Source organism: Siphateles boraxobius, unplaced genomic scaffold, assembly GCF_051911475.1.
Source record: "Siphateles boraxobius isolate OS27281-9 unplaced genomic scaffold, OSU_SipBor_1 9, whole genome shotgun sequence".
In the NCBI taxonomy this organism is placed as follows: domain Eukaryota; kingdom Metazoa; phylum Chordata; class Actinopteri; order Cypriniformes; family Leuciscidae; genus Siphateles; species Siphateles boraxobius.
Window position 1 is genome coordinate 26253694 of NW_027509219.1, and position 20260 is coordinate 26273953.

The 20260-nt window shown below is 37.4% G+C and overlaps 2 protein-coding genes across 2 annotated transcripts in view; both read left to right on the forward strand.

Annotated features, from left to right (window-relative positions):
- The window catches only part of LOC143732480 (dynein regulatory complex protein 11-like), a 68501-nt gene extending 56491 nt beyond the window's left edge, over window positions 1-12010 (forward strand). Inside the window, exons 58-80 of the mRNA XM_077223602.1 lie at window positions 762-840; window positions 1008-1144; window positions 1229-1341; window positions 1459-1627; window positions 1765-1855; window positions 2048-2248; window positions 2369-2429; window positions 2514-2591; window positions 2810-2982; window positions 3091-3117; window positions 3274-3426; window positions 3502-3547; window positions 3642-3719; window positions 3820-5521; window positions 5641-5784; window positions 6142-6264; window positions 6400-6567; window positions 8365-8470; window positions 9080-9319; window positions 9454-9677; window positions 10376-10472; window positions 10596-10745; window positions 11052-12010. Coding sequence (XP_077079717.1) covers window positions 762-840; window positions 1008-1144; window positions 1229-1341; window positions 1459-1627; window positions 1765-1855; window positions 2048-2248; window positions 2369-2429; window positions 2514-2591; window positions 2810-2982; window positions 3091-3117; window positions 3274-3426; window positions 3502-3547; window positions 3642-3719; window positions 3820-5521; window positions 5641-5784; window positions 6142-6264; window positions 6400-6567; window positions 8365-8470; window positions 9080-9319; window positions 9454-9677; window positions 10376-10472; window positions 10596-10745; window positions 11052-11229 — 4538 coding nt within the window. The 3' untranslated portion in view covers window positions 11230-12010. The remainder of the gene's footprint in view (window positions 1-761; window positions 841-1007; window positions 1145-1228; window positions 1342-1458; window positions 1628-1764; window positions 1856-2047; window positions 2249-2368; window positions 2430-2513; window positions 2592-2809; window positions 2983-3090; window positions 3118-3273; window positions 3427-3501; window positions 3548-3641; window positions 3720-3819; window positions 5522-5640; window positions 5785-6141; window positions 6265-6399; window positions 6568-8364; window positions 8471-9079; window positions 9320-9453; window positions 9678-10375; window positions 10473-10595; window positions 10746-11051) is intronic.
- A 113-nt stretch (window positions 12011-12123) lies between these two features.
- Window positions 12124-19865, forward strand: dmap1 (DNA methyltransferase 1 associated protein 1). The gene is made up of 11 exons (XM_077224546.1): window positions 12124-12262; window positions 12640-12747; window positions 12870-12961; window positions 14332-14530; window positions 14662-14820; window positions 14934-15101; window positions 16205-16390; window positions 16663-16734; window positions 17291-17363; window positions 18383-18669; window positions 19074-19865. The coding sequence occupies exons 2-11, from the start codon at window positions 12649-12651 to the stop codon at window positions 19131-19133; spliced, it is 1395 nt and encodes a 464-aa protein (XP_077080661.1). The 5' UTR covers window positions 12124-12262; window positions 12640-12648; the 3' UTR covers window positions 19134-19865.
- Window positions 19866-20260: the final 395 nt, after the last annotated feature.

The window sequence follows — 20260 nt, forward strand, 5'->3', positions numbered from 1 at the left end:
ACGGTTTCCTCGTCAGTGCATGCTCCGCTAACATTCCACGTCCTTCTTCAAAGCTGGTTATGAGCTAAGATTCAAGCCTTGCTGAAGATAGGGCCAAGTGGCCCTTTGCACTTCCTGTGAGGCAATGTGACTGTTTATACATGTGATCTGTGACTTAAAACACTGGTTGGGAAAGGCAATGACACTTCTTGTGCTGTTTTTATACCTGCCATATTCACGGTAAGTGATTTTGTTGTTTCACAATTGAGTTTTGAGAAGAACTGCAAACAAATATCCCTCTACATTCCTTGTTTGAAGGTGACTGTTCCACCACAGATAGTGATTAATTAACTTTTTATAAATATATATATATATATATATATATATATATATATTAGAATTATTTTAGGTTGCATTATTAACTTGCATTATTAATAAAATAACCGTTTTATTATTGATAAAAGTACAGTTATGTTTTATTATTTATTCACTTGTATTACTCATTTCTTATTATTATCAGTGTTATACATTGCTTTTTTTGTGGAAACCATGGTGCAATTTTTCAGCATTCTTTAATCAAAAGAACAGCATTTATTTGAAATACTGTTGAAATACTTTTTAACATTGTAAATGTCTTAAATGTTACATTTTATTCAGCAAGGAAGCATTAAATTGATCAAAGTATTAATTTCTTTAAAAAAATCATATTGACCCCAAACCTTTGAATGTTAGTGTAGGTAAAATTAAATAAAGTAAGTTTGACTGCCTAACTGTTCAAATAGAGCCCCAATCAGAAGGTTGGTCCAGTTCCTTTGTGAAGAACCTGTTTCATATACTCTTTCAGCCTGGATACCATGAACTGTGAGTTTGCATACACTCTGTGTTATCTGTGGGCTGTAAACATTGCTTAAAGAACCATAGTGTACAGCATGTATGTAGTATACTTAAACTATACATAAAGGCAGTGAAATTCGGGTGAATTGATAATCTCGTTTTAATGTCTTGTGGCAAAATGTGTGCTTCTGAAGACCTGCTGCTGGCGTTGAAGATAAACACACTCTTGAGGAACAGGATGATGTGGAGACGCAGGTCCAGGCAGCACTGTTAGAGGGACCCATGGATTCTGAGGAACACTTTTACTCAAACACAGAGGAGTTGCTGACAGGTAAAGACTGTATGTGGTTTTTAAACCATTTGCGTGAAAAATTATCAACAGAGAAATTTGTCAATCCATCATTTATTTTCATAGAGCCTCCTGCTGTGCAAGTGGCCATTGAAAACCTGACAGTCCGGCCTGGTCAGGCTGTGACGTTCTCTGCAATTATTACTGGCCAACCCACCCCAGACATTCAATGGTTTAAGGTATTATAAGAACAAAATAGTAACAATGCATACTGATATAATTATTTTAGGATGGAAACAAAATAAACTTTAACTTGTATTTACTGCAGTAGAATGCACATATTTGGTTTTCTGCAGGATGACAAGGTAATCTCATCCAATGAGTACACAGAAATAGTCCAAAGAAGTGCACGTTGCTCTCTCACTTTGCTGGATACTCAAACGGAGGATTGTGGCACCTACGCATGCATAGCTAGCAACAGTGCAGGACAAGCATCTTGCCATGCTAAACTATGTGTTGATACAGGTGAGTTATAGAGATTTATTATTTCCTTCCATTTTATCTTTACAAATCCTGAATATGTGTTGCCGTATTTTGAAATGTGGAAGCAGTAGTGGAATGTGGAACTAATAGTTTAAATTAAATTTAAATTTCCTTTTCAGGTCTAGATGAAATTGAGGAGGAGAAAGAAGTGGAATTTGGAAAAAGACGGAAACTACATTCTGTTTATGAAGTTTATGAAGAAATAGGAAGGTAATATCCTCAATCAAGGTATTAAAAGCCCACTGATTTATAATGAATACCAACTCAATCTTGAACTGAGGTTCATGTAATCTAACATTACATTTTTTTATCAAATGTAATGTTTAATGTATAATTTGATTTGTTTTTTGACATTCGCTACAGAACTTATTAACATTTATCTGCTTTTTTGTGGATAACCAGGGGCACCTTTGGAGTGGTTAAAAAAGTAACACATAGGGCGAGTGGCGAATGTTTTGCTGCCAAGTTCCTTCCACTCAGAAGCAGCACACGGACCAGAGCGTTCCAGGAGAGAGACCTACTGTCCCGTCTGGCTCACCGCAGACTCGCATGCCTCCTGGACTTTTTCTCCACAAGACGCACCCTGGTGTTGGTTGTAGAATTGTAGGATTCAAGTTTTCGTACTTTTTTCAAATTAGTCAATAATTATCATTTTGCTTTTTAGAGATCATTAATTGAATTGAATATGTCGAATATTTAGCATTCTTTTTTCCCCTCCCACAGATGTTCTACACAGGGGTTACTAGATCATTTGTTTTTAAAGGGATCGGTTACAGAGAGGGAGGTAATATTGATAATTCATTGAATTTCAGTCACACTTTCACACAGAAAAAAAGCTAAAGTTATAATGATCATTAATTGTTTTTAGGTTCAGTTATATATTCTGCAGGTTCTGGAGGGCATTGGATACATACACAGTATGAACATTCTACATCTTGATATCAAAGTAAGTTATTATACTTACTTTATAATATTTATTTTAAGTGGCATTCATTTAAAACGTAATATATTACAAGAAATTTCACTGATAGGATACTAAAAGCTTTTACAGTCACTGGCAGTCCTTTTCTAAAATTGGACCAATTGGTGTCTATGTTAAAGTCATCTTCTGACCTGTGGTCGTCCTTCTTACATTCTGTCTTTTACAAAATATTTTCTCTGCAGACAGACAATATCCTAATGGTGTCCCCTGCTAGAGAAGACATCAAAATCTGTGACTTTGGATTCTGCCAGGAAATTGACAACTCCAGACATCAGTACAGTGTGTTTGGGACACCAGAATTTGTTGCTCCAGAAATTGTCCACCAAGAACCTGTGACAGTAGCCACTGATGTCTGGTATGAAATCTTGTGGCTTGTTTCAAATTGTGGTGAACAGAATTTGTCATGTTCTGAAATTCAGTTCTGTCTTTTACTTCTTGGTGAATGATATTTTATTTGTTTCAGGTCTCTTGGTGTGGTTACTTACTTATGGTAAGTGCATTGAAGGCATGGAGCCAGCAGATATTTTCCTTTTAGGTTTGCTGCTAATATATATATATATATATATATATATATATATATACACACACATGTATTGGTAGAAAATAATGTTGTTGTTGTTGTTTTTTTTGTTGTTTTTTTGGGAAGCTTAACATGCCACTGTCCTTTCTTCGGTGAGAACGACCGTGCCACACTGATGAAGGTTGCTGAGGGTTTGCTGTACTGGGACACTCCTGTGATCACAAGCAGAAGTGTGGAGGCACAGGACTTCCTACATAGGGTTCTACAGCCAGACCCAGAGTAAGATCTGTTTACATGTGTTAATTTGTTTTTGTGAGCATCAGTTGATAAAGTTATTTTGTTCCACCTTCACAGAATGAGACCATCTGCATCTGAGTGTTTGAGTCACGAGTGGTTTCAGGTAGGTGGTTTCATATATATCTATACCATCAGATACCATCAGTGCACAAATAAAATTTAGTTTCAGTGTAAATTATAAATGTAATTATTTTTAGGGCTATTATGAAGATGAAGAGCCAGAGGACATAAATACCAAAAATTTAAAATCTTTTATTTCAAGAAGAAAATGGCAGGTACGATTTTAAATCATCCCCTCAGCTACTGATTGTCCAGGAAAATGTTCTTCTTTCATGTCTTCCTACTCTTTTCCATGCTTCTTCCCTTTTCTTTCAGCGTTCTTTAACATGTCTCGGCTCAGTTCTGACTCTGAGACCAATCCCTGAGTTATTGCAGGCTCCTCTGCGTGATGTTTCGATTACAGCTGCAAAGGAGTCCCAGGAGCCCAGCAGCACCTCGCTAAGTAGTGGATCCTCTTCAGATTATGATGAGGCTGATGCCTGGGACTTCTTCCAGCAGGCGAGCCAGGAGGATGAAGATGATTTGGATGAAGAGGATGAATATGACCCCTACGCTCATGTGTCAAAGACGCCCACAATTTTAAAACTGGATGAGGAAGATGTGCTTATTGGTAAGGATAGAGTTCACAGTGGCCCGCTGGTGATTTCCATGAACTCTCCATCACCAGAGCCGATAAGCTTGGAGCAAAAGGACAGTAGCCCCTCTCTTCACCTCTCTGAGGGTGATGAAGGATTGGCTAGTGAGCCTCCCATTCCACGTCATAGCCTCATCAAGAGCACTTTTTACTGCAGCTCCGAACAGCTCTCACCCATATCTGCTCGTCACATGACACTTCGGGATAAAATACAAGCTAAAAAGCAAGAGCGTGGCCGTAAACCCCTCCGTGCCAGCCTCTCCGGTAGGTTGAATGAGCCCCTAATAGAGTATGTAGAAGATTCCCCAGACTTAGAAGCTAATCATAACCAAAGAAGAGGATCCTTGCATTCGTCTATCCTCAAGTCCAGCTCGTTTGATAGTGGAGTGAGTGCTGCCCATCCAAACATACACACCCAGAGAAGAAGCAGATCATTAGATGTATGCATGCAACGCTCTCCAGCTTCAATCGTGCAGGGAGAAGACAAGCATGATGTCGAAGTTAGCCAGAAACCGGAAGCCACTGATGAAGAGGAGGTAAAAACTGAAGAAGTTCAAGTGAGAAGGAAACTCTTTCGTCGCCCTGCGTTTTTGTCGAAAAAGGGCCCTGTTGTTATGAGGAAGGTGAGAGCGCAGGTCCATGAGCTCGAAGAAGGACATCAGCCAGTCTTGAAAAGTTCAAGTGAGGATGACATCCAGTTGCAGATCATTGAAACAGAAGCAACAAATTTAGGTGATGAGGAGAGCGTGGATGGCTCACAGCTATCATCACTAGCATGCTCGCTTGACCATGGTTCAGAGGCATCTAGCAGGGTAGGCTCATATGAAGAACTCTCTCACAAACACCACCACGGTGAGATCTTGATCGCTGGATCCTCTGGAAAAACATCTCCGTGCTCTCTTCTACAGGACTCTGAAGATGATGACATGGAGAGCGTTCTGAGATCTCTTCGGCAATACATCCCGCAAGCCCCGCCAAGACGGCGCACCAACAGTTCAAGCTCTGGATTAAATGAGATGCGCCATAAGAGCGACATTCCTCTGAGAAGAAGCTCCTCGGTAGTTCCTGTCCAGGCTGCGGTTGCAGGCCGAGAAAGCAAAGAGGTGCTTCAAAGATATGCCTCAGCCCCAGCTCTACAAGACAAGCCCCCGAGTGGGAAATCTTCCAAGCCTGGATTCATGAAGATCTTCCGCAAGCACTCGTGGGCTAGCCATTCTTCTCATCAGCTAGAGGGCTTGGAGAATAAACGAGCAGAAGGAGCATCCACACAGCCTAAGACCCCTCTTCTAACCCTGAGGAAGAAGATGCGAGCTTCAGCATCTAGCATTACAAAACTGTTCACCCGAGAGTGCAGCAAGGATAGTGTAGAGAAGAAGAAAGGCGGTAGGCTACTTTTAATGCTTTAACACTTATAATATCGAATAGCAGATACTTCACTTTTCAGTTGTCAAAAAATCATTGTGATTGTGTATAATAACTACCTCTCACACTCTTTCTACCAGGACCAATTGTGAAGAACCCTTCGCCTGTAATGCAAGAGAAAATGACTCTCCCTGCCCCAGTTTCTGCTGCCACTTCATTGGAAAGTCCTCAGAAGAAGTCCAAATTGTTCTCGCTGAAAGTGCCGATATTTAAGAAAACCAAAGGTATGTTGTTGGGCTGATTTGTTGGGCTGATTTTGTTCATCGACTAAACTTTTACATATAATTATATCGCAGTACATACACTACTATTTAAAAGTTTGTGGTTTGGAGTCAAGTTTTTTTGAAGTTTCTTATGCTCTCCAATGCTGTGAATATGTATTTTTTCCTGTGATGGCAAAGCTGAATTTTCAGCAGCGATTACGCCACTCTTCAGTGTCACATGATCCTTCAGAAATAATTCTATGCTTGCTTTCTTTAAAATAAATAAATAAATAAATAATGACTCCAATAGTTTGATTGTTAGTGTATTTTATAAAGTTGTTTAAAGGTCATAAAATTGTTTTTTTAATGTTCTACCAGAAAGTCCAGTCAAACCATCCAGGCCAGATGTCATTCAGCTAGCAGTGGGTGGAGCTCTTGTGTTCTGGAAACCTGTGCCGTCCAAAGACCTTGTCACATATTGTATTCAGTATAGTGTAAATGGTAAGAATATATCTTAAAGACTCCGTAAAAGAGATTAAAATCAAACTCATCCTGCATTATGAGAATTTGTATTGTATTTCAGCCTGTTTTTTTTTTCATGAATCCTCCTAAAGAATTTATTCTCCTTTATATTAGGTGGGGAGTGGAGAACATTGGCAGAGAATGTCACAGACAGCTGTTTCACTGCTAATGCACTTCCAAGAGGACCGGGATATATATTCAGAGTGTCATATAACACCAAGACAGGGTTGGCACCTTTCAGTGACCCTTCACCACCTGCTTTTATGACCATGCCTTATGAAGGTACAACATACTGAAAATAATTCTTAAAGGTGCATTGTGTAATATTTCTGAGGATCTATCGACAGAAATGCAATATAAGATCAATAACTACACTATCCCTAACCCAGCCAATAAAACACTGACATAATGATGAACATGTAACAATAATATTGGCAATAACATATAGTTTTACTGAATAATTAAGTAAACATAATTTCTTAATTTATCCTTGTAAAGAAACCTCATTGCTGAACTGGCTACTCTCTGCTGTCTCAGACAATGACATATTTTCCTGTCGGCCACCGTAACTTTTGAGGGTTGCAATTCGAAACCTCTACACTAGATGCCGCTACAAATCACACACTGCACCTTTAAGCCCTATTCGGATGGGAGTAACTTTACAAGGGTAGATGGAGTAATGTAATTTTACCACAGGACATCTGTAATTTTAATGGCCAATAGAGAGCCTAAGTCCCTCCCCTCCGCTTCCGGCTCATGGGACCTTATTTCGGAAAAAAATATGTATGGTAGTCAATGACGAGAGACAACTTATCTTTTTATTCCGTCTGAACTGTGCCCTGAATTACACATATGATGTTTGTCAATTTAAAAGATAATTATGAAAGTCAAGAAAGTCATAAAACAGAAGAGTAACATTTAGTTTTATGTGAAAATCGCTCAATGAACTACATCTCTCGTCTCGCACAATGTACGTCACCAAGCTCGTATGTGTGCTATCTGTTACAAAACACACAGGCATGACGGCGTAACGTTGCGATTATAACGTTAGACTATAGAAAAAATGACAGACGTTAGCTTCAGTAAAGTTAGCTTCATTCATTGAAAGAAAAGGTATGACGTCACATGTGCGCCTTTTGGGTTTGTAGTCTTTGTAATTACGTATTTTCACAGTCTTATACCTTAACAGTTTTACATCAAACTGCGACTTTCTTGACTTTAAAATGTATCTTTTAAATTGACAATGTGTAATTCAGGGCACAATTCAAACGGGATCCAAATATGTGTTGTCTCTCGCCATTGACTACCATAAAATATTTTTCCAAAATAAGGTCCCATGGTGGTCCACCGGAAGGGGACTTAGGCTCTCTATTCGCACGGGATAAGATATCTCAGTAAAACTCATAGATATATACACTAGATGTTGCCTTGGCTACGGCAGTCAATAGAGGCGCCATCATGGAACAGATGGAATCCCCTCCTCTTTAATGCAGCAGCATCAATGTAGGAAAAGGTCTAACGGAAATAAAATCACCATAAATCGTCATGAATGTGATTTTCTAGATGTTTTGGATCGTTCCAACGGTCTGACATGTATTTATCATTGAGTCCAGAGAAATTTTTACGGGATTAGTATTACCTGAGCTAATTTTTCTGGACCTTTTTACTGTAGGTAAAAGTCATCGTAATCTTTACTGACATTGTCCGTAATCATTAACGTTACTGAGATGGCATATTCGGACGGGACTAAAATGACTGAGAAGCTCTGGTAATTATTACTTTACCCCACCTCTCCATGTTAAACTTTTCCCGTCTGAATATGGCTTTAGTTATATCCAAAGTGACTTACAATTTATTTCCACACCCTTAATGAGATCTCTGTAAATGTCCTGTTTCTGGGTCACTCACACACTTTGGATTGAATCGTCAACCTTTGTGTTTGTAAATTAACATCTTTAAATATAATGCAATCTCTCTTTTATAATAAATGGAATGTGCATTATAACCGATTCATTTAGACTTTTTACTTAAGAAATTAAAATCAAAGGTGTCATTATACTTTTTATTTTACTTTTGCAGAGTCTCACTATCCTCTCATTCAGATGGAATCTATTGGGTCAAAGGTCACTGTACCTGGAGGTCTTGGCACTGAGAAGTCTTATAAATTCCTGTCTGAAATCAACAGGTAATGTACTTGACTGCATATTTATATATGCAATTAAACATTTGCAGCTTCTTGATGATTTCAACCTTTTTGGCTTCAAGGCCATTGTCCATAACAATATTTGAAGGCCACCCTCACTAACAAATTTCTACCCAATAAAATATTTTGGAGCTGGGCATAACTAGTAGGATGTATATTCATTATAAAAATAACCAAATAATAAGAAATAAGACATTTTTAGTTGTTTTAGCTCATTTTCATGCCTTGTTTTAAGACATCTTGAAGCCCCCTTGGAAGTTTGTTGAGGCCCCCTAGAGGGCCCCGGCCCCCTGGTTGAGAACCACTAGATCACATTGACCCACCTAACACTTCCAAAGTTGTAGTTGGGTTTAGTTAGATCAGTGTGTTTTAACCCTGTTAGTTTTTGATGGGACAGTGTGAATAAGCCTTAACAGTATTTAAACTCTGCAAAACAAATTTGAATTGCTCACAGAACATTGATTGCCATTATTTACAATCCTTTTATGTTGCAAATTTACATTAACTACATTTACTAAGACATAATTATTGATACCAAAGAGACAGTGACAACAAGTAAATAAACACAATCAATCTTGTTTCATTTGACAGAGGCCGTTTCAGTGTGGTAACGCAGTGTGAGGATAGTCGCAGCTCTCAGATGTTGGCAGCTAAGATGACCCACTACAGACCAGAGCAGAGGCAATTGGTTTTGAGGGAATATCAACTGCTTCGCCGGCTGAGTCACCCTCGGATCGTCCAGCTGCAGTCGGCCATCCTCACCCCCACCTGCCTGGTGCTTATAGAGGAGCTGTGCTCAGGACGAGAGCTTCTTTATAACCTTGCAGAAAGGTGAGAGGGATAATACTATTTCAAGTGTTCTGGTCAATTATATCATCACATTTAAAGATACTAGTGAAAATCAATATCAATAACAGTCGGTGTTGAAAAAACTGACCTTACCATTTACTCTTGATGGTATACAGGAATCTATATTCAGAAACGCATGTGACAGACCTACTAGAGCAGATTCTGAGCGCTGTAGATTACCTGCACAGCCGACGCATTGTACACCTGGATCTAAAGTCAGACAACATGCTTGTGACAGGCCGAAATGTAGTGAAGATTGTTGATTTGGGCTCCGCTCAGCCCTTCACTCCAGGACAGGCGCTGAATATCGAACACATCAAAGAAATGACAGATAATAAAGGTAAATCTATTTCTAGAAATTTTCACATCACTTAAAAACTTTACTTTGATTCAATCATTCGGTTCGGGATTGGGAAGATTTTAAAATGTTTTTTTCTTCTCTCACCAAGGCTGCATTTATTTGATCACTTATACAGTAAAAACAGTAATATTGTCAAATATTATTACAGTGCCAAATAACTGTTTTCTATTCTAATATATTTTAAAATTGAATTTATTCCTGTGATGGCAAAGCTGAATTTTCAGCATCATTACTCCAGTCTTCAGTGTCACATAACCCTGCAGAAATCATTCTAATATGCTGATTTGCTGCACAAGAAACATTTCTTCTTATTATTATTATTATCATCATTGTTGAAAACAGTTGTACTTGCTTAATATTTAATATAACATACATTCAGGATTCTCTGATGAATAGAACTTTCAAAAGAACAGCATTTATTTGAAATATATATTTTAGCATGATAAAAATCTTTACTCTTACTTTTGATCAATTTAATGCAACCTTGCTGAATAAAAGTGCACATTTTATTTTCTTTCTTTGAAAAAATATTACTACCCTCAAACTTTAAAGTGGTAATGTATCTGTGTAATACATTTTCTCAGCTTCTTGGCATCTTTAAAGAAAAGGTGTCAAGTATCTTATCAAAAACAAACCAATTTAGTTTATGAAAAAATATTTTCTGTTCTGTTTGTTAGTTTATATTGTCCTTCCTAAAGCTCCTGAAATCTTAGATGGACAAGGTGTTGGACCCGAAACTGATATCTGGGCTGTTGGTGTTTTGGCTTTTATAATGTAAGTACTTTCATTCAGTAAAACTGTAACCGTATAAGGAATAGTGACATGGCCATTAGGGCATTCTTATTGTTCAGCCATTGTCAACTGATTTCCTCAATGTTCTTTACTTTCCCCTTGTAGGTTGAGTGCAGACAGTCCCTTTCATGCTGATTTAAATTGGGAGAGGGATCGAAACATCAAAAAAGGAAAGATCCATTTCAGTCGTTGTTACCCAGGTCTCTCAGAGGGAGCCATCAACTTCATGAAGAACACCATGAGCAACAAAGCCTGGTAAAATTCATAGACTGCTTATTTTTTATATCCAAATAACAGATAATGAGATTTCATGTCATATTTTGATGATGCTGATGGAATGGCAGAAAGCTAATAAGATAAAAAAAAAAAGATTTATTATATTTATGACTTTCCATCAATAGACCTAAGAAAAACAATTAAATATATCCTGCTTCTAAACTTCAGGCAAATTATGATTTTAATGTCAGATTAAATATGAAAATTACACTATAGTCTGTTTCACAATGAATCAGTTAGTATGTGGACGTACTGTAGGCAGTTTTTGATTCCATGTTTCATCAGGGCAAGACCAACAGCTGCAGAGTGCCTCCAAAACCCCTGGATACAAGGAGACCGTCCTCTCTCCAAACACAGCGACTCTGTGGTCTGTTTTTCAACAGACAAGCTGCAGGCCTATCTCAGGGAAAGGGAGCTCAAGCGAGACCACGTCCGCACAAAAATTAAACTGCCCCTCTTGTAATTCAAGGGACAGAACATATTTGCAGGCTGAAAGTGATGTGTGAAACTGTGTAATGCTTTTAGTTTTTTTTTAAGCATAGATTTATTTGTTGTGCTGCTCTCCTACAAGGGGTAAGATTATGATGAAAAGTTTTAGCAGAAATGATAATCAATTATATTTCTTTAGATACAAATTTTCAACTGGTGTAATCCGGCTATCTGCATGACAGTTCTACGATTATTGCTTTGTAATCAATCAAACAGTGACACCTTACTTAAACACTATTTTACAATAGTATAGATATATGCATATTATTGCTTTTTGTATGCAAGCTCCCTATTGATGTTTGATTGATGTTTTGCTTGAATTTCTTTCTATCTATCTATCTATCTATCTATCTATCTATCTATCTATCTATCTATCTATCTATCTATCTATCTATCTATCTATCTATCTATCTATCTATCTATCTATCTATCTATCTATCTATCTATCTATCTATCTTTTTTGATGTTAATAAACTTATATGCCACCACTCTATCAGGGATAACTTTCTTGTATGATGTTTTATGTGGTTAAATGCTGTATTTTATTACAGTAATCACTTAAGATATTTTTCTCATTTTTATGCAAATTTTACTTTATGTATGTGGATTTTATTGGTAAATGTTGATTTTGTAAGAGTGGTGAAGACAATTTAGGGATTCCTGTTGCATCTTTGCAGTGTCTAGAATGGTTCCACATAATTATATTATATTCTCAAAAATGCCATGCTCGTAAAATAAATCTTTTGTTAAACGTGTTATTTTGTATTTTGTATTTGTCCATTGGCGATTTACAGTAAGGCATTTTATGAACAGTGACAGATTCTTGTAGATGCACTACATCCTTTTGTCCGATAGGAGGCGATCATTTACACAACTGTGTCGTGAAGCACAGAGGAGCCCACCGTCGAAGAGGAGATCTGCATCCGCCGTTAGATGCACGCAAACACTCACGCAAATAAAGACCACATACATATTTTAGAAACACAGGCTGCCTTTTTCTTTCTCAGGTAAGATTAAACGTTACGTATATTACCCATATTGTTCTTAAATGCTATTCTGGAAGTACTATATGAGCTCTATGCGGTTCCCGCCTGTAAGCTCATTGATTCGGAGATTCGAGTTAGCAATCGGGCTCAGTGTTTAAGCTATAATTTATTTCTTTATCTACCAGCTCACATAGACCCAGCAAACAAGTTCGAACATTTAATCCTGATGTGTTGTCTGTGTTTGATGTTGGTATTATGATCGTTGTCAGATGTACTGCTGCCAGTGATTCATTCAGTTCTCATAGCATAGACTGCTTATTTGTCTTCTTTCAAAAGCAAACCAAACATTTCATTCTATATGTGCATTTCTTTGCTAATCATTCTGTCTAAACTATTAGTCCTTCACCATGACTACCGGTGCTGACGTGAGGGATATTCTGGAGCTGACAGGAGGAGACAATGATCCAGGACCCATCAGCAAGAAGGACTTCATCAACTCAGACAAGGTACAGTAACCTGGCACAGAGTACAAACACCAGCTAACTATTGAATTCAGATAGATGGATGTTACTGTGACAGATGTCTTGGCTATGTATTGAGACAAGTCTCATTCTGTTTATCTTTGTAGAAAAAAGCCAAGAAAGTAACAGAGACGTTAACCTTCAAGAGACCAGAAGGAATGCACAGAGAAGTTTATGCCTTGCTGTATTCAGACAAAAAGTAAGATAGCTGTCTCAGCTCAACCTTTTCACCTCACTGTTTTATTGCCCATATTATGAGATTTTATTTGCATTGCCCTCTAAAAAATTGATTCCCGTGAGAAGCGGCAGATTCTGTTGCTGTTTGAATGTATCATTTATTGTTTGATCTTGTTGACTAACATGTTATATTATATCAATTGTACAGCAAAAGGGTTTGTATGAGTTAATAGCTGTCATAATTTTCAGCTATTGCAAAATGCAAATTAAAAATCAAATGCATTTATTTTTGAGAAATAGGCTAAATATACTACACTTAACACTACCATTCAAAAGTTCTGTAATGTTTAAAAAAAAATTTTTTTTAAGTCTCTTATGGTCGCCAAGGCTGCATCTATTTAATTTTGTGAACTGTTAAATAATTTAAAATAATTGTTTTTATTTTAATATATGACATTTTATTTTATTCCTTTGGAAAAACTGATTTTTCTGCATTATTACTCCAATCTTCAGTATCACATGACCCTTCAGAAATCATTCTAATATGCTGATTTGGTGCTCAAGAAAAATGTCTTATCAATGTTGAAAACTGGTATGGTTATGCTGCTTAATATTTTGTGCAAACGGTGACACATTTTTTTCAGGGTTCTTTGATGAATAGAATGTTCAAAAGAACAGCATTGAATTAGAAATCTTGGTTACACTTTGTGTTAAGGTGTTTAACTACTATGTACTTGCATCAAAAATACCTACAATGTACTTATTGTATTCATGTTGTATTGCGAAACACTTACTGAGGTGGGATATGAGTAAGGTTAGAGACATGGTGGTATGACTAGGTGTAAGGCTGGGATAAGAGAAGGGTCCACGATGTAATTAAGCTGTAATTACATGCAGGATTTAAAAAAAATATATAAGTACAATGTAAAAACTTGCATGTGCACAACAAGTGCATTGAATCAGTTGATTAATTTAAATGTTATTGCATTTTAGTTAAAGACACCTAATATAAAGTGGGACCAAAGTCTTGTTAATTTTGATCAGTTTAATGCATCCTTGCTGAAAAAAATAAACTTACTGACTTTTTGAACAGTAGTGTATGTATATATATATATATATATATATATATATATATATATATATATATCTCCTGATTAGCACGTACATTTTTTTTACTAAAATTAAATATATTTGGTTTTGTTGTCGTAGTGAAAATTGTGACAAGGGCAAGTAAAAATCTGGACTACTGGTCCGACTAGGCCGTCATAAAAAAACTTATAGTTGTGTCCTGTATTAAAAATCCTTATAGTTGAGCCCTGTATGCTGCCAATGGATGCTGATATTGTTACATAGAAACATGACAACATATCATTACAGTTTTCTTTTTTTCAGTCGGGATGCCCCTCCCCTGTTACCGAGTGATACTACGCAAGGCTACCGGACCGTGAAAGCAAAACTGGGCTGTAAGAAGGTGCGGCCCTGGAAGTGGATGCCCTTTTCTAATCCAGCCAGAAAAGATGGAGCCATCTTCCATCACTGGAGACGTGCAGCAGAGGAGGGAAAGGACTACCCATTTGCTCGCTTCAACAAGGTTGGAAAGAGAAGATAGTTAAAATGACATTAGTAGAGGAAAGAGAGAAGAGATTGTGTTATATTCTTGTTTTGAAATAGAAATTCCTCTCCTTGCATGTTATTAAAATAAGATATTATTCCTTTTCATAGACTGTGCAGGTGCCTGTGTACTCTGAGCAGGAGTATCAGATGTATCTTCATGATGACGGTTGGACGAAAGCTGAAACGGATCACCTGTTTGACTTGTGTAAACGTTTCGACCTGAGGTTCATTGTTATCCATGATCGCTATGATCACCAACAGTACAGAGTAAATTCCTCTTCATGATTCTGCTTTTAACTGAACATAAAATAGTAATTTTACCACGTTACATTTTGCTTCCTTCTAATCACATTTCTTCACTGATTTCAATGTAATTGTAGAAGCGCTCTATGGAGGATCTTAAAGAGCGTTATTACAGCATTTGCGGCAAACTAGCAAAGGTTCGGGCTGGAACAGGAACTGAGCCCAAGATCTACATCTTTGATGCTGGTCATGAGAGACGCAGGAAAGAGCAGCTCGAGAGACTTTTCAACCGCACTCCAGAACAGGTGAGACTGCTCATCTTTTTTACAATCTGCATAACATTTATTACAACAGTGATATATTAGTATCAGTTTTAAAGAGGACCTATTTTTTACATATTTAACTATCTTCTTTAGTATGTGATGTTACTGACATAGAGAATGCAGACCTTTACCATGTTCAGACAGCAAGCACCGTTTCTGAACTGCCTGAAACACCTTGATTGAAGTTTTGAGTTTTCTTCCAAGAATGTGGACGCCACAATATTCCTAATTTAAATCATTTTCACTCAAGGCATTTGCAAAATAGAGGAGTGGAGCCTGGTTGAGTTGCTTTAGTTCTGGGTTTAAACTCGCAGTTATGGAAAGGATCTGACATTTCATGAAAAACGTTCAAAGCGGTTGACCAATCACAACACACTGGTCCGGCCGACCTATCAAAGCACATTGCACTTTTGGAAGGAGGATCTTCTTAGAGACAGATCGTTATTGACAGACTCGGAAGAGAGGTGCTGCAACAATGTAAAATATGTGAAAAATCTTTTTTGAACGTTTAAACATGAAACCTTCTAGTAGACTCCTAAAACAAAATCAAGAAGATACTGTAAAAGGGTATAAAATGGTATCTTTAACTCTTTCCCCGCCAGCGTTTAAAAAAAAGAAAGTTGCCAGCCAGTGCCCGCATTTTTTTATGATAATTTTATGATCATACATTTTTCATTTTATAAAACTTTTATGGCCCCCAGAATATTTTGTTGTATGAATATCTGATCATGCAATATATCAAAATAATAAACAGAGCCTATTTTTATTATTCTATCTTCATGCATTCTTTTTTTAAATCAGCACTTGAATGTGGGTTTCATAAAAAAAGTTTCATAAAAAAGCAACATTTTGAACAAATAGCTGAGAAAATCGAGATTGAGTAGATCGCTTGTTTTGATTGTGGATTAGCGCCGCCTACCTTATAACAGTGAAAACATGGTTAGCCAGAAAATTCTTTCAATGGCTGGGAACCGCTGTGTTATAAATGACGGAAAATTCCATCAATGGCGGGAAAAGTGTTAAGTACAAGCTTTATCTCATTTAGAATATGTGCTTCATGAATATGTACCTTTTCCTTCCTTTAGGTGGCAGAAGAGGAATACCTGATGCAGGAGTTGAGGAAGATTGAGACACGCAAGAAGGAGCGTGAGAAGAAGGCCCAGGACCTCCAGAAACTCATTACAGCCGCTGACACGAACACAGAGATGCGCAGAGCTGAACGCAAAGCCACCAAGAAGAAGCTGCCTCAGAAACGAGAGATGGAAAAACCTGTAATTTTCTCTTTATATACCATTCACACTGTCTGATTTCAAAGTAACCTGCCAGCGATAATAATAGTTGTTTGATGGGAGGGGGGTATTTTCCATAGAAAAGGAAGTGCAAAGTTCGGATGATCGCTGTGATTTTTTTTTTTTTGTGTGTGTGTGTGTGTGTGTGTGTGTGCGCATTTTTTAAACTGTTCTCTTTTTTTTTTTTAAATCTGCAAATTGTAAAACTTTCTATCACGTTCTCCTCTAATGCCCTCTCATCTCTCCAATGGCAGGCTGTTCCGGAGACCGCAGGCATCAAATTCCCAGACTTCAAATCTGCTGGTGTTTCACTACGGAGCCAGAGAGTAAGATCAACTTGCACACTTCGACAAAACTGACCCCTGATCCGTTTCTTAATATACGATCTATGCAGAATCTTATGATACATCCCTCCTCTCCACAGGAGTCTGTGGCGTTTAACTTCTCTCTCATTAGCCAGGAGTTGATTGATTCACACAGTCATAGGTAGAGTAATCTGCCCACATGAAGGCATTCCTCTTAAAGAGTAATGAAGGGAGGTCGCTCTATATAAAACGCATTAAGGATGGTACTGGGGTAGTATATGACTCAGATGTGGCCGGTCATCTGTTAGTCAGACTCGGGTGCATAAACATGTTTTGATCTGCCCTCTCTGAAGTGCATTTCAGGGGTATTATGAATGAAAGATGACCCCATTTTTATTCCATTGCTCCCAATTTTTTCTACCATGTAGCCATCTGAGATTAAAGGTGTTAATGTTCCATCTAGAGTTCCAAAGACCTCATGGATTCAGACATGAGTACACAAGCACAACTTAAAGTTTACTTGAAGTTTATTTGTAGTTGTAGTATATTTTATTAACTAATGGATTTGTGTGTCTAGATGAAGCTGCCCAGCTCAGTTGGACAGAAGAAAATAAAAGCAATTGAACAGATCCTGACAGAGCAAGGAGTGGGTAAGTAACGTTTTAAGTTGCATTACTTCTGAGCTCCTACCTACCATATCATTTCTATAGTTGAAAAAAGGTGATTCATAAGCTATTGATTTAGTTCTGATTTTAATTCTATTCAAATTCGTTTGGGCAAATTTCAGTTGTAATGTAAATTTTACTTGCATATTAATTAAATTTTCTTGCAATTCTTGTAAAAAAAATATTATAACCTTGTATAAAGGTATTTTAAATGATAAACTACCATTAAATACATTGTCAACATTGTATTAACAGATTATTTTTTTTACGAAACTGATTACACTGATTTTGCTGTGTGTTTTTGATTCACTAAAAAGAACTGGTTTGAAAGAGTCATTTGATTCAGACTACATTCCTCATGCTGTATCTTATTCTGGGTTCGTACAGTCATGAAAAACCATCAAAAGTCGTGGAACTCCACAAAAGCAATTGGAAATGTTTTGGAAAAATGAATAAACCTAGAAAGTTTTGGAAAATTTTCTTCTCGATTATCTGTATAATTGAATTACAATACAATATATTACAATTACATTACAATATTTGACTTTCAGCATTCAATCACGTGATGTTATATTCTCGTGAAGTAATGGCTGGAACAGTCGCAGCTTGTACTTATTATTAAAACAAATAGCAAGCAAACAAATTAAAATAGTCATTCATTTTAGTTAAAGGCAACTACCAATCTAATGAAGCAACGCGAGTACTTTGTTTGGGAAAAGAAAACACATAATTTACCACTTTATTTACAAAAAGTTTAATTTCCAAAATGTGTTTTTATTTTGGGTGTACTAACCCTTTAAGATGTGCTAAAATAAATTTGAACATGGATTTTATTTTTATTTAAGATTTTTATCTTATTTTACATGTATACTTAGACTTAAATGGTACTTTAGGTCATAAATATTGCATAAATTAAAAATAAATATTGGGATTGTTAAAATGAACCTTAATAATTAGTTCAGTTTAGAAAGTCTTATAACATATCTCTTCTCGTTCCACGGCAGACCTCAACCCTATGCCCACAGAGGAGATAGTGCACATGTTTAATGAACTCCGCAGCGACCTGGTCCTGGTTTATGAGTTGAAGCAGGCCTACAGTAACTGTGAGTATGAACAGCAGATGCTGCGGCACCGCTATGACGCACTTCTAAAAGCAGGGGGCGCCGTCACACCACAGAGCGAGAGCGGTGGAGCCCCTGACAGTCAATCCTGGCTTGGTGCTGATGACATCAAAACTGAAGCCAAAGAGCAGATTATTGATGTTGTTGGAGCTCCACTCACTCCAAATTCGGTGAGTTTTCAGAGGTTTTTTTTTAATGCCTATCTGTAAATTGCCATAACTTAATTAATGGTTGGCTTGGTAACACAGAAAAACTATAATGAACAAACAATCTATCATGAGTTCTTATTATAATCCCGATAACTGGAAATTTATAGTGTAACACTATAAATTTACAATATTATAATGCTTATAAGATCGTTAGTTAATGTGCATTCAGATATTTAGAAATGTCATGAAACCTCCATTTTTTTAATGTATTTTCACATTTTGATTGTACGCCAACTGCTGAGCTATTGATTTAAAAAAAAAAGAAGTATAAATGACAAGCATTTTTCAATGAATCTTTCATAAAATTTCTCTGTTGACAGCATAATTATTTGAATATAGTTTTCTTCATGTTCCTCTTTGTACAGCGCAAACGCAGAGAATCTGCTTCGAGTTCCTCATCTATCAAGAAGGTGAAGAAACCGTGACATAAATGACTCTGTAAACTCGATTGGGCATTTTTGGAAGAGGAGAGAGAAGTGTCTGGAGCTCTCTTAAGTGATTGCCTGTTTTGGTTGGGGTCAGAGGCTGAGTTTGTGGTTGTAGGTCATCCGTTATCGGCTCTTTTGATGACCGCTCTCTGGCTCTCTTTGTTAATGTATTCAGCACAATGGCTACCCTCCCTGTCCGCCCCCCCCTCAATCCCACCTGCTTCCCTCCTCCCTTCGTTCTCCAGACCAAACCTGTACCATGACACAGACCACCCTTGACAACCTATTCCATTATACCACCTCCTCTGTCCAACCACGCAGCCCAAACCCAGATGAACTGTAAATTGGCAGAGAGAGCTAATCGGCACATGACAAGACAGAAGCAAGTAGAGGGAGAAAAAAGAATGTCTGCTTGTCTGTCTGAAATGAACGTATGCTGGACAGATGGTATGAGCCTGGATCCTGTTGGGGAATTTATTGAACATTATTGTGTTTGTTTTTGGCTTCGTCTTGAAACAGCAGGCTCTGGAAAAATGTTTCAATTTTTGGATGTGTCGCTGTCTAACTGCTATCTTTACGTCTGACATTCTGATGTGCTGTTTTCCACCTGCAATCCTGTATTTTCTCAGAAGAGTTGTAGACAGTCTCACCCATCTCAAATAGATGCTCTTGAACATTGACCTTATTACCTGTAAAATGTCCTTTGTGTTTAATAAATATTTTTTACCAGGTGTTTTCCTTTTAATTTGTTAAAGTGTAATGAAAGTGGAAAAAAGGAAATGTTGGTATTTCATCACTGATTATTATCTAGGAGTTTGAAAAACCTGTGACCATGATTCGGTATAGGCCTAATATAGTCAATATTTAGGCTAGGGATGGTTTAGAATTTTAAAAACACTAAAAACCAAGGTCAAATTTTCAGCATCATTTGACTAAGACAATGAAGCTGACAGCATTAACTAAACACATCCGTGCGCTGAGTTGTTCCGTGAGATTCGGGTATTTTGCTCCGCATTTGTGAGGCACTCGGTGCGTTTTAAATTAGCTGTCAAGCGCGCGCATCAATAACGTGAACCGCGCGAGCTCTGCCGCTCGTCATCGCCACTTCATGAATTCGCCGCGAT

Coding starts and splice junctions, on each gene's coding strand:
- dmap1 (XM_077224546.1), top strand. CDS start 12,649: ATGACTACCGGTGCTGACGTGAGGGATATTCTGGAGCTGACAGGAGGA. Junction 12,962..14,331: donor TTGCTGTATTCAGACAAAAA/GTAAGATAGCTG, acceptor TCTTTTTTTCAG/TCGGGATGCCCCTCCCCTGT. Junction 15,102..16,204: donor TCAACCGCACTCCAGAACAG/GTGAGACTGCTC, acceptor TCCTTCCTTTAG/GTGGCAGAAGAGGAATACCT.